This window comes from Chrysoperla carnea, chromosome 3 (assembly GCF_905475395.1).
Source record: "Chrysoperla carnea chromosome 3, inChrCarn1.1, whole genome shotgun sequence".
Taxonomy (NCBI): Eukaryota; Metazoa; Arthropoda; class Insecta; order Neuroptera; family Chrysopidae; genus Chrysoperla; species Chrysoperla carnea.
Window position 1 is genome coordinate 63477920 of NC_058339.1, and position 12904 is coordinate 63490823.

At 27.6% G+C, this 12904-nt stretch overlaps 1 protein-coding gene across 1 annotated transcript; it reads right to left on the minus strand.

Moving 5' to 3' along the window:
• Nucleotides 1-800: 800 nt before the first annotated feature.
• LOC123295296 (ras-related protein Rab-34) lies at nt 801-11557 on the minus strand. Its single transcript, XM_044876588.1, has 6 exons — nt 11241-11557; nt 9738-9839; nt 4760-4824; nt 1909-2036; nt 1629-1833; nt 801-1022 (listed from the first exon to the last, which is right to left on the minus strand). The coding sequence occupies exons 1-6, from the start codon at nt 11489-11491 to the stop codon at nt 958-960; spliced, it is 816 nt and encodes a 271-aa protein (XP_044732523.1). The 5' UTR covers nt 11492-11557; the 3' UTR covers nt 801-957.
• Nucleotides 11558-12904: the final 1347 nt, after the last annotated feature.

Below are 12904 nucleotides of genomic sequence, written 5' to 3' on the forward strand. Positions count from 1 at the left end.
ATTACAATGAAATCAATTGAGTTAAGCAGAAATTTAATTGTATTCCGTTAGATGGGAGCAGGTATTGAATTGCATATTGCCTTAAGTTATATTTTCATGCTGACGCTTGACGCTGAGTTTGAGCGTAAAATTAAATCAGTTTAGGCCGTGCTGCTATCTGGAAAAAAACTTAAACTAAACATAGTTTATCTTTTTTTCAAGATTGATTTTGATAGTATTGGCTAAATAAATGTAAATTCAACTATCGACTAGATGTAACAATTTCTAATATTGCATTCAGTTTTCACATTTTATTTTTTGATAGTAGTAAACCCACAATTGACAATCATCTTCACCAGCCATTATGGAAATAATTGTTTAATTATCATTATTATGTGTTTTATTAAAAATTAGGTAAGCGAATTACTTTTAGAATGTAGAGATATCAACTTTCGATGTATATATAAACTTTTTTGTCGTTTATTTTAACAATTTGACGGTGGATATAACTCTATTATTTTCGGGAACCCTAATTTGACGCTCATACACATGCCAATCGCCATCATGAGGTTGCATCTTAGACGCCGAACGTTCGATCTTGTAGGTATGTGCCTTTTCTTTTTGTATTAATTTTGAAACACATATTTCAATAATAGATTAACATTTGGTTAGTATAAATATATTTGAAAATATGGCACTAATTGACAAAAAGAAATTAGTTTTTATATTCTACGATATAAACTTAAATAAAGAAAAAATAATTTTGAAAAAAACATTTTCAAAAAAAATGTACAATCTTTTTTTCTTACAATTTATAAATCAATCAATAAATACCTACAAAATATGTGCTGTATATGTCAGTTTGGTTAAAAATATATTAACTACATAATAATTATTAAAAAAAATATATGACGGTGTAGGTACATCTCTGGTTCTTTTACAAGATCTAATGAACACTAAAGGAATTTTGGTTCAATATTAACTGCAACCTATCACACAAAATGGTTTCTTTGTAGTAACTTCTTTTTGAGAATTCTTCAACGCTAAAACGTAAACAAACAAACAAATTAGTAAAATAAGTTAAATTAAAATCAAACACAATTTCAAATCGGAAACAAACGATTTTAAAAATATGGGAACAAACAATTTTAGAACGTTATATGTATCAACTACAGTTTAACAAGGCCAAAAAGGTAGTAGTTAATTGAAAAAATGCAATTTTGGTGAGATAAAGACATGACTAAGAAATTCAATGAAAGTAGGAAATAGTCGTTCATCCTAGTATTTAACATTACGATAAAAGCTGTGCTTTTATACACCTGTGACTTCTGGCATTTGACCACCCAGAGTACAAAAAGCTTATAAACATTTATTAATATCAAAAGTAGACAAAAATATGAATCAAGAACCTATTTTCATCATATCGTATGCTGAAAGCATCAGTGAAAATCACAATAGTAGATGCACCCTCCCCACCACCTCCTGCAGGGATCTTTAAACAGATTTGCTGCAGATGGATAAACACAGATTCCAGGTACAAGTAACGTCATGTGGAAAACAAGATCGTCTACTTATAAAGGGTAGTTTTATAAAGTCCCTATGGGGTTGGTATTTATGAACGGATAGATTAGAGATAAAAATATACTTACTAACTAAATCCGATCCAATTTTGACTGCATTTATAACACTCTCCCTTTCTTGTTCAACCAAATCATTAAACGCCAATGCAGCCATTCTTTCAAATAAATCATGAACACCGTCACCGGAACGAGCTGATACTGGCCAATATTCGGCATTCAATTCTTTGGCAACTTTCATAATATGCCTTTCGACTCCTTCATAAGCAGCATTACCCTATTTGCAAATACGTTTTACATGCACTTCTGGCAATGGAATTTATAAAATTTAGAAAAAATTTAAAATACTTACCATTAAATCTTTCTTGGTTCCAACCAGAAATATTATCGGATCTTGTGACACCTTTAGTGCATCATCTAACCATTTTTTACAATTTGAAAGTGTCATTAAATTACAGAGGTCAAATACCAGTATTACAACTAAAAATGAAAAAATGAAAAGGTAAATAAACTAATGGGAAATTTTAGTAACTCTTTTCAAACATTTTGGAAAGTAGTGTTAGCCTGAGCCACGCTGATACAAGAAATGATTCATTAGTTTAAATTCATTAAAATCAATCATGATATTGATTTTTCTGTTTTCTTTTACCTATTGCATTGAGTTTAAACATTGTTCCGATTTTTTCCACAATCCTCGTCATTGTTAAATCGTAACAAAATATATAAAAAGCGAAAATTGATTTCTGAGATATCGACTTAAGTCGTATACCAGGGAGGGAGGATATCTCGGAATAGTTTCTCTATAATACCTCAGAAACTTGTCATTAAAAGTAAAAAGATTTTCGTATCTTTGGTTTATATAGAGTACTTGGATCCAAAAAACATAAAAATTCAGCTTATTTCATGGATGGTATTTTGCGAGACATTTCAAAATCGATCCGATATTAAAGCATTTTAGGCGATATCTCAGAAACTATTCACCTTATCGATAAATGGACCCGGTTTTTTTTACTTTTGAGTCAATATTATCCTGTATCCCTAGTTTAATGAAATTCCCAAACAAAATTCAATTCCTTAAGAAATTTTAAAAAATCGAGAACATTTTTTGGTTCGGTTTGGATAAAAATCATTTATCGAGAAATCTTTATCGACAACCCATGAATTTTACAATGACGTTTAATTTAATTATTATTTTTTAATTCAATTCTAGAATTTAAAATGTTTAATTTCCCAGATTTTTTAAATTATTCTGAATTGAATAGGCGATCAAATTTTAAAAACTTTGACCTAAAATAGATAACATTATTTATAATCAATAATTAAAACCTAGCTAATTTGCTGTGGAAATGAACCCTAATTTTTAAATAAAAAGTTAGAAACATCTGTTTTAAAATGAAAATAAACAATGACGTATAAATTTTTAAAGTAATTATTAGAAATTTTATTTACCAATGAGAGGCGGAACAAAAGGCGGATAAAGTCATGACCCCTATATCTAGAAAAGTTTCCTTTCAAAATATTTCATATTTTTACTATCGAAAGTATTCATACCTCTTATAAAATAAATTATTAAATTCTGACATATGAAAGCACTCTTGGTAGCCAAAGAAAAATAAAAAGTCAGTGACACTGTATACGATATAATATATAATATTTTAGGTTTCAGTTTCGAATTTTGATGAAGGATTCTGTTGGAACTTGGAGGAATTAGACAAAAATCAAGAGTAAGATTTTTCGATGTATACCACAGTTTTCGAAACCTCTATATTTAGAGAAAATAACTATTTAGAAGAAATACATTATTTACCTGACATTTAATCGGATCGAACTTAATTTTTTTTCTATCACTTATAGTGAAGAATTCTCACTGGACGTGCAGAAAAGTGAAAATGATTTTTAAAAAGCTTTAAAGAGAAAGATATCCCCTAGTGACGTCATACGTGGGTATCGCCATAGAGATTACATATAAAATTTTGTTTTGCTAAAAGGAGAGGCAACCTTTGAATGCAATCTTCGATTGCTTATAACTTCTTCGTTTTTTAATCAATTTTAATTTCACTTTCAAACTTATCAAGAATCTGGGAATTTAAAGCAAATTTTGTTTTGTTAAGTTTTTTTTACGGAAAAACGAGTTTCGTTTGCCTCAATTTTTTTATAGTAAAAAAAAATTTTTGATGTTTTTAATTTATGATAATTAGTTTTCCAAATTAATTCAAAGAAAGTTACTATTTTATTATTGTACATAAAACATTTCTTTATCAACAAGTTCATTCATTATTCGATTTTTGAGTTATAAATACAAAGTTCAAAAACTTTAATACTTTAATTACGTTATAATAATAATAATTTCTCAACAGGTACACTTTTGGAAATTTTGGAAAAAATGGCATTTTTGTGAGTATTGCCAAAACGGCCGTTTGGAAAAATTAAGAAATTGGACAGGCAGTATGAACTAAAGATCCTTTATGATTTAACGCTATGTTCATAAATTACGAAAACTAGCAGTGGAGATATGGGTGTTCATTACCTAATATGGAAAAGCATCTTAAGCCTTAAACGTTAAAGTATTATTTAATTTTCAATGAAGCTAGTGAAGCAAGAGATTTTTTTGAAACAGAGTTATGGCATGTACAAGTCAAGTGAATAAACTTTAAATCATGAATGAAACTAAGCTCATACCGTGTGCCGAAATTTCAATTTTTCCAAGCATCCGATTTAGTATCATTCCCAAAAATTTCATTTTCTTCAAAAATTTAAATACTTTGTATTTAGATCACAAGGATTTTCCCAGTGTAAGTGTATTGAGAAATTATCATTATTTTAACTTTATATATCATTTTCCCACGAAAGACCAGAAAAATAATTTAAATGGTTAAAAGTGACTCAGAGAAAATTTTTTTTTTACTTAAGTCGACATTATTTACGTGTTTACTATCTGTCTAGTAAAACGATAGTTTATATTAATTTTTTTAATAGCTCTACTGTCTATTTTATCATTTAATCTCCCTCTATTAGAGATTAAAATATGAGAGAAAAAGGAAATTATAATCCCTATTTATTTAACTTAAGGTACCTAATATTTTATCAGTTAATATGTTTTATCTTTAAATGGCGATAAATATTACCTATTCAAACTAAAATAATAAAAAAATTTTAACTTTCTAATTTTAAATTAAATTCCAATCTCCAAATAAAATACTTACTATGAGACGATCTATAATATGATTGTGCGATACACTTAAATCTTTCTTGTCCGGCTGTATCCCATCTGAAAAAATCATAACAATATTATATAACAATCGTATTACCAAATTATGCAAAATATATACATAAATTTATTTTTTTAAACTATAATAAATTTATAGATTTTAATTTTAATTGATACAGTAAAATTTTAATTAGATTCTAACCGTTGTTAAGTAAGCAATATTCAAGGAGCACATTTCTTCATGTATACATCTGTAGGGAGAAGCATGGCAGGCATTTTAAGAATATTTTTTCAAATATATTATAGCAGTTTCGAGACCGGAAACAGTTTAGTCAAACCAGCAACCATTTTTTAATTTTTTTATAACTAATGAATGCAATTTTTATAATAAATTAAAATAACACAATATAATATTTTATTGATCCAATTTAATTTGGATTAACAATAATTAAAAATCATAAAATTAATTGATTGCATTTAATTATGATACCATTAATAAACGCGTTATATATAATTTAAGGGAATTACAATTTAAATAATAATAGAAATAATACAGTTTAAATGATAATTAGTTCGTTTTTGCCTCAATGTATCCACCTTCGTGTTCCATATACGTGTAAATGTTCTCTTGCAAAATTGTTTAAATACACTCCTACATTTCTCAAGAGTGATTTTTCTTGGGTCCGTAGGACCCATCTTGTAAACCTATAGAGATAGAAGAAAAGTTTAAATGTAAAAAATGTTCCTTATCAAAATTTAAACAACTTTTGTTTGAATCATTTTTTCGTAAACATCACTGTTTACCCGTGAGGGCGCCAATTAGGTGGAAATTTTATAATATGTACTATACTTGATTATCAGTTATGTATGTGTCACATGTTTGTATGTGTAATGTGATAAAGAAATCAACACTGACTATGCATGGTATTTCAACAATTAACTCAGTCAATTGTTTGTTTTCACTTGTTTCTTTATAAGATCCATGGAAAAAAATCGTTAGTCTATTTTTTCATACTCAACTCCGGCTTGCTCAAATATTAAAAAAATATTAATGTATTTATTATTTAAAAAAAAAAAATAAATAAATAAAATAGTTTTATTAAAACTAAAAATGTAACTAAACCGGTTTTAAAATTATTTTACATAAAAATAAATATAGGTAGGTTTTACTACAATATTTGTAATAGAAAAAACTTAAATTAAGAATAATACGTTTTTCAAAATGTAAAATGTTCTTGATGACTTGTAAGTGACTTATTCGTATTAGATTTTTGATGGTTAACAAAAAAAGACGCTATCGAACACCAGATAACAATGCATTCATGGCTGTTTTATTTGTTTACTGGATACTTATAAAGCATCGGAAATCCCCCTTGATCTTGAAAACTAAGTTAAGGGACAAGGATAGAGTACCCAAATCTTAAAATTAAAAAATGGTCATTATAAAAAAAAACTGCAATTGGAAGCATTTTTTCGAAAACCAAATACATTTGGCAAAAATCGAATAAAATAAGTAATCCAATCGAATAATTTTTAATTAAAGTGTTCCTGTATCTCTTGTGGCTAACGAACTTGAATTAACTTTTTAAAAACCTTGAAGGTCAAGGTAAAAGCAAGATTTCCATCAGATATTGCTGCTGAGTACTGACATCAATATCCCAAAAATAGATCAATTGGTGCAAAGGGGACATGGGGCTACTCTAAAGTGCTATAAAATTTAACATTGCAATTCGTAAACGCATTGTATAAATTTTGCATAATTATTGGAATTAGCAAAAAATTATAGAGTGGTTTGTATGCATAAATGTTAATTATAATGAATTAATTAATATAAATTAGTATTACTTACTTATGAATGAATGAATATTTCCAAATTAAAAATCTTTATGAACTAAAAACGAAGTCCTCTGAAAACCTTAAAATGAGCGCGCCCAAAGAGTAATATAGTACTATTTTAAAAGTAATTAGCAAATAAATTGTAACTATAATACTCAGTTGCATATTTCGTAGTAAGAATGGACTATTTGAAGTAGGAAAAATGATTCGATTTGTGTAATCATAATTTAACAGAGTAATTTTGACTCAAAAATACAAAAATGGGGTCCCATTGACGATTATCAAATAGTTTCAAAGAAGATAAAAGAAAGGAGATATTTGGGAGCAATTTACGAAGCCTATATCTCAGATACTTGTTATTCAATCAAACAAGTGAAAACAAACAATTGACTGAGTTAGTTGTTGAATTACCATGTATAGACAGTGTTGATTACTCTATCACATTACACACACATAAATGTCACACGTATATTACTGATATAGCCATAACATAAATACTATACAATTTGCGCATAATTTGCGCTTTCACGAGTAAACAGTGACGTTTACGAAAAAATGTTTCAAAACAAAAGTTGTTTATTTTTTACAAAACATTTTTTACGTTCAAACTTTTGTTCTATCTCTAACGGTTTACAAGATAGGTCCTACGGATCCAAGACCCAATTGACCTATGTAGCTCATTTGCGAACTTGACCTCACTTTTTCCGTCCTCATCACTCTATAAAAAGGCTAGATATCCCTTTTCGTTTTTGAGTAATCGTGATGACAGACGGACAGACAGACAACCGGAAATGGACTAATTAGGTGATTTTATGAACACCTATACCAAAATTTTGTTCATAGCACCAGTATTTTAAAGCGTTACAAACTTGGGACTAAACTTAATATACCTTTGTATATTTCATATATCTACATGGTATACAAATAAATTCAGTTTTACAATATACACGATATTGTTAAAACTTAAAACCGCTATTTACAATTTCTTTACCCAATGATTTCTACAAACCCTATAAGAAAATTATTTGGAAATATGAAACTGTGAGTTCGATTACCATGAAAATCATAGGCGGTAGAGCCTATATTCAACAATAGACAAGTCAATAAACAATCAATAATCGTTTCAAATCAACAACCATTAACAAAGACAGTAATATTGCACCTTATTATACCAACATCCTCACTGACCCTGAATCGTAATTTTATTAACCAATATTCTTCTTTTAAATGTCGCCAGTACAAGGAAGTCTATTAATTTTACCTTACTATTTGAATTTAAAAACATTGTACTGCCCCGTAGCATTCAAATTCCACAGAGAAATTAAAATATAAAGAAATATTATTTTTTATACGGTTAATCAAGTAAGTTTTTATTCAAAGTGTTATCCTTGAAAATTTTTATTACTTATTCTAGAACACGGTCTTGTAATATTATTATTAAACTAAAGTATGATTGATGCGCATATTAACTAAACACCAGCATCTTTTTTTGAAAAATTTTAAACATGACAAAAATAATTTTTTTTTACCAACAGACAATTTAATTACTTAATTATATTTTACATGCAAATGTAATAAAATTTAATTCGTGAGAAATTAGCGCATATTGTACTAAGAAATGTGTTTTACGTCTATCGCTATCTCTATCCCTATATATTATAAACTGTAGCTTGGAGACCCGCCCGCTTTTTTTGGGTTTAAAAGTAAACACTGGAGAAGACCACCGTGTTATGGCCTTCATCTCTCTTGTTCTCCCTTGCTCTCACTTATTCCCCGTCCATTACACTCGAAATAAGGATAAAGATTGTTTTAGACAGGTAAAATATATATACAGTTTTCAATTTTGTTTTAAATGTAAAATAGTTATAATTCATTGAGTATATCAGAAAAGACGGCCATGAATTTTATTTAAACCATTTTTGCATTTTAACATTTTTACAGATATCTTTAAAGACAAAATTTAATTTTTTAATACATCTATATAAATTATAGCTCATGTGTTACTCTGATGTATGAACTATATTATTGTTAGGTTTCATTGAAATATATTCATTAGTTTTTGCGTAAAAGCGTAACAAACACACAAACATTCTTACTTTCACATTTATAATATATAGGCATTTGAACCTTTGAAAGTAAGGATGTTTTTTACGCTTTCACGCGAAAAACTATTGAATGAATTTGAATGAAACTTGACAATAATATAGCTCATACATCAGAATAACACATGAGCTAAAATTTATAAAGATATGTTTAAAAAAATTGTGTTGATATTTCATAAAACAGGGTAAAGGAGATACGACTTATGGACATCTGTTCAATCAAGGTTATTAGATATACTTCTAACATATAAAAAAAATTGAAAATGATTTTTTGATACATAAGTTTCTAAACAAATTAATTTTTTTGTAAGAAGTATGTTTGATAAACTTTGTTGAACAGATGTCCATAAATTGTATCTCTTTCACCCTGCTTGTTTGATATTATTTTATTTACTTTTTTATGATCTTTGCCAATTATTTAAAAACAAAAATGAGGCGAAGCCGCAGGTAAAATCTAGTATAATATAAAAATTAGAGGTTCATAACAAGTGAACAATTTGTACGTTTGGCGTTGTTGAGCTCCAAATTGAATATTCCAAACTAACATTTGAAATTGGAAACAAGCGAAAGTATTCAGCATTCTAATTTACTGAGTTGTAAACATAGGAAACTGAAATTGAATCATTTTTTTTTAAAGAATTCTGAATGAAATAAAATTGAATTTTGTTTTTATGCAAATGAGATTCACATGACTGGTTTTGATAAGTCATTTGATCTTGATGATGAGTAATTCTGAATATTATGTTATATAAGAATATAATTATCATATATAGTATACCTCCTACGTTTTTATAAAAAAAACTGCATACTTGATGTGGAAAAATCGGAAAAAACACTGAAAGCTATTTATTGCTGCAAATTTTCCAGGAATGTCATTATAATAAAGTGGTGAAAAGTTATTTAGGAAAATTTTTAAAAAAATTTGATCAAACATTTTTATGTGAAATATTACTGATGCCAAATATCACTAATTTTTTATGATTTTAAGATAAAATATTAAAAAATAAATAAGTAATTTAAAAAATAAAAACTTACATTTGGACATTAAATGGGATATTTAATATGTCAAAACGTTCGACTTCAAAATCAACTCCAATTGTAGCTTTGTAATTGTTATCAAAATCTTGATGACAAAATCTATGATAAAACAAACTTTGCTTATTTTCAAAATATATAAAATTGGGGTGACCATTCCCTCTCTCTTAATTTACTGTCGACAGCGTAACAATCGAAATCGATTGACTATCGTAGTCAGTGGCGGATTAAGCTTTAAGGGTAGTAGGAAATTATCTAGGATTAGGGCGTCGGATAACAAGGAAAGTGAAAAGAGAAAAGGACAAATTAGTAGGAGAAGGTCGCCAATTTGGTTAAAAAGAGTAAAAAAAAGGAGAAAAACAAATTTTTGTGAGAAGAGCGGCACACAAAAGGGGATGAAATTGCTTATGAATACTAAAAAACAAAGAAAAAAGGCAAATTTGTACGGAAGGAGTCAAAATAAATAGGCGTCCAAGTGATTTAGGAAGACAAAAGGAAATAGCGCTGTACGTGTCCCAAAATTGTATTGCCTACGGGTCCCAGCATGAATTAATCCGACCTTGACCGTAATCAGCGATACAAAGTTAGGTACGCTTGAAGAAAGCACAAAACTTCGCAAATAAATGATAACAAAATTTTGTTCTAAAAAATTCCCCCATTTTAGCGAAAAAAATAATTTTTGCCTTCTCTTTTTTTATATGTGCGGAGTAATTAATTTAAAAATGGTAAAATAATATGAAGTAAAGTTAAAATTTAAATGTTTGTACTAAAATAATATCCTTTCCTCGAAATATTTGTTGACAAATATTGAATGAAATCGGTACAGATCGCAGGTTTAACATGTTCTCACCGATCCCCTAATAAATTCATAAATAAATTTATAGGGGTTTTAGTTGAAGGGTGAATAATAATTTCCGTGCTACTAAAAATTAACTTTGAATTCTTTTAAAATACGTATTTTTTCAACATAAAAGAAAATGAATAGTAAAATTATTCGTTTGGTTTTCAAGATACTGAATCCTCTAAGTAAAGAGTGCCCTTAGAAACCATCTTGAAATTTTCCTTATAATTAAGGTACGAAAATGCAAAAAAAAACAACATTGAACCTAAGCAATGATAAAAAATCACTCCACCCAAATCAGGAAATATAAATTTCCCGGCATTTTAAAAACACATGAACAATTTTTAATCATTTCATTTAAAAGTTTTTACCAATTTCCTCTACGCATAAAAGTAAAAAAGTTACTCTGGAAAAAAGTTTAGGCAATATTGGATGAATTTTACAGAAAATTTTGTTTATCATAAATACCCACGTTAAACCATAAATCTTTATACACGTAGGTACTTAAAGTTTTATGCCTTCTTCTGCACGAAAATATCGTTTTTAGTGCAGATACTAGACGGACAATCGTAGGCGCCTATTTCTATTTTGTTATCGTTGACATAAAAGATGCATGGTCACCCTCAAAATAATATAAAAATACAATTAAAAATAAATTTTACCTATTTACTAGACTTGTTTTGCCAACAGCAACATCACCTAAAACAATTACTTTACAAATTTTCAAACCAGTAATAATTGGTGTATGTAAATTAAGGCCATTTAAACAAGCATTTTTCACTAAATCACTAAAATCACAGTCTTTATACGGTGTACAATCTAAACTGTACGGTTTCGGGAATTCATGAATTGTTCGATCTTTCGATGCTGCTTCCAATAACATTTTATAAACAGCGGAACGACTTTCAAACATTTCACACAAATAAACGCACACAAAAAAAAATTATTATTTTATAATTATTAAATTTTAACTATTACATAATATTATCATCACTTCCATTTTATTGAACAATATTTTGTTTATTTAATTTTTTGTTGTTAAATTTTTTTTTAAAACAAAACTGTTTTTGGTGTTAGAAGAATAGAGAATGAATACAAAAATACTGGTACTTAATTTTAATGTTGTTAACTACAATATGATGGAGACAGGTGGTTCTATGTTTAAAAAAACATGATACCTATAAGTTTATTTTATTCAGGGGCAATATAGAAAGTGATATCTGTGTTAACTATTGGCTGTTGCGTTTAATTATTATGCAGGTATTATGTTTGTATTTGTATATTTGAAAATAAAACACATAATAAATATATTTTTATAATAATAATAATTTTTTTTCTTTTTAATTCCGACTTTGTTTACATATATAATTTTGTACCGTCATACCATTATTATTTTATTATATTCAGCCAACTTTAATATTTAATTATTTGCGCCAATTAAATATTTTTGTATGAATAATAAATTGTATTCAAAGATTTTAATTTTTGTGTAAATATTAAAATTTTTTATTTATCTCCTAAGATAAATTATTTAATTATTGTACAATATATGTTTCCTTATCTCTGTGTGTGTGTTAAAGCAGCCCAATTATTTATAAGACGTCAATTCACTTATTGGATTAAAGTTTTAAACACTTTAATTATTATTATAATATTGTAATTAACTCATTAAAAATTAGAAAATTGGTATTAATTCTGTCATGACTTCTAACGATAGAGAATTTAATTCCTACATAATTTTTTCTAAATTTTCATTGTTTAATAAAATGTTAAAATATTTTCGTTTTTTTTTTAATCCAAATTTCTGATTTGGTAGTTGCCAAGTATTTATGTAAATACAAACGTTACTATGTCACTAAAGCTATTATTAGGGGAAGGTGTCCTATGATGATCCCCCTAAGAAAAAAATTAATTTATAGCCGAATTATTCGAGATATAAATATAACGTCGAATTATTTTTGGTTTCTTTATTAGTTGCGATATTGGCATGCCAATTTCTTGTTATTTGTTCAAATTTTAAGAACTACTCAATATTTCTCAAAGGGGATCGTTTTCTTGACCTTGTAAGAATAGGTGGGAAAAATGATCCCATTGCATTTTTTACCAAACAGTTCACATAAAATATTAATTGTGCTTTTACATTGCATCAACGATTAGTATGAAAACAAAAATCACTGGTAAAATCATCTAAATCAACACATTCAAGACCCGTCACGATAGGGGGTCATTTTACCTATTATAATTTTACATACAAAATAAGGGATCATTTTAACGTATTTAAAGAGGATCATTTTGCCCATCAAGATGTGTTATAATATTATTAAAA

Excerpts from the sequence above, each read along its gene's own strand:
- LOC123295296 (XM_044876588.1), bottom strand. The coding sequence starts at position 11,491 with ATGTTTGAAAGTCGTTCCGCTGTTTATAAAATGTTATTGGAAGCAGCA. Across the intron at positions 9,840-11,240 it reads AAAACAAGTCTAGTAAATAG|ATTTTGTCATCAAGATTTTG; the intron begins GTAAAATTTATT and ends GTTTTATCATAG. Across the intron at positions 2,037-4,759 it reads ATATTATAGATCGTCTCATA|TTGTAATACTGGTATTTGAC; the intron begins GTAAGTATTTTA and ends TTTCATTTTTAG.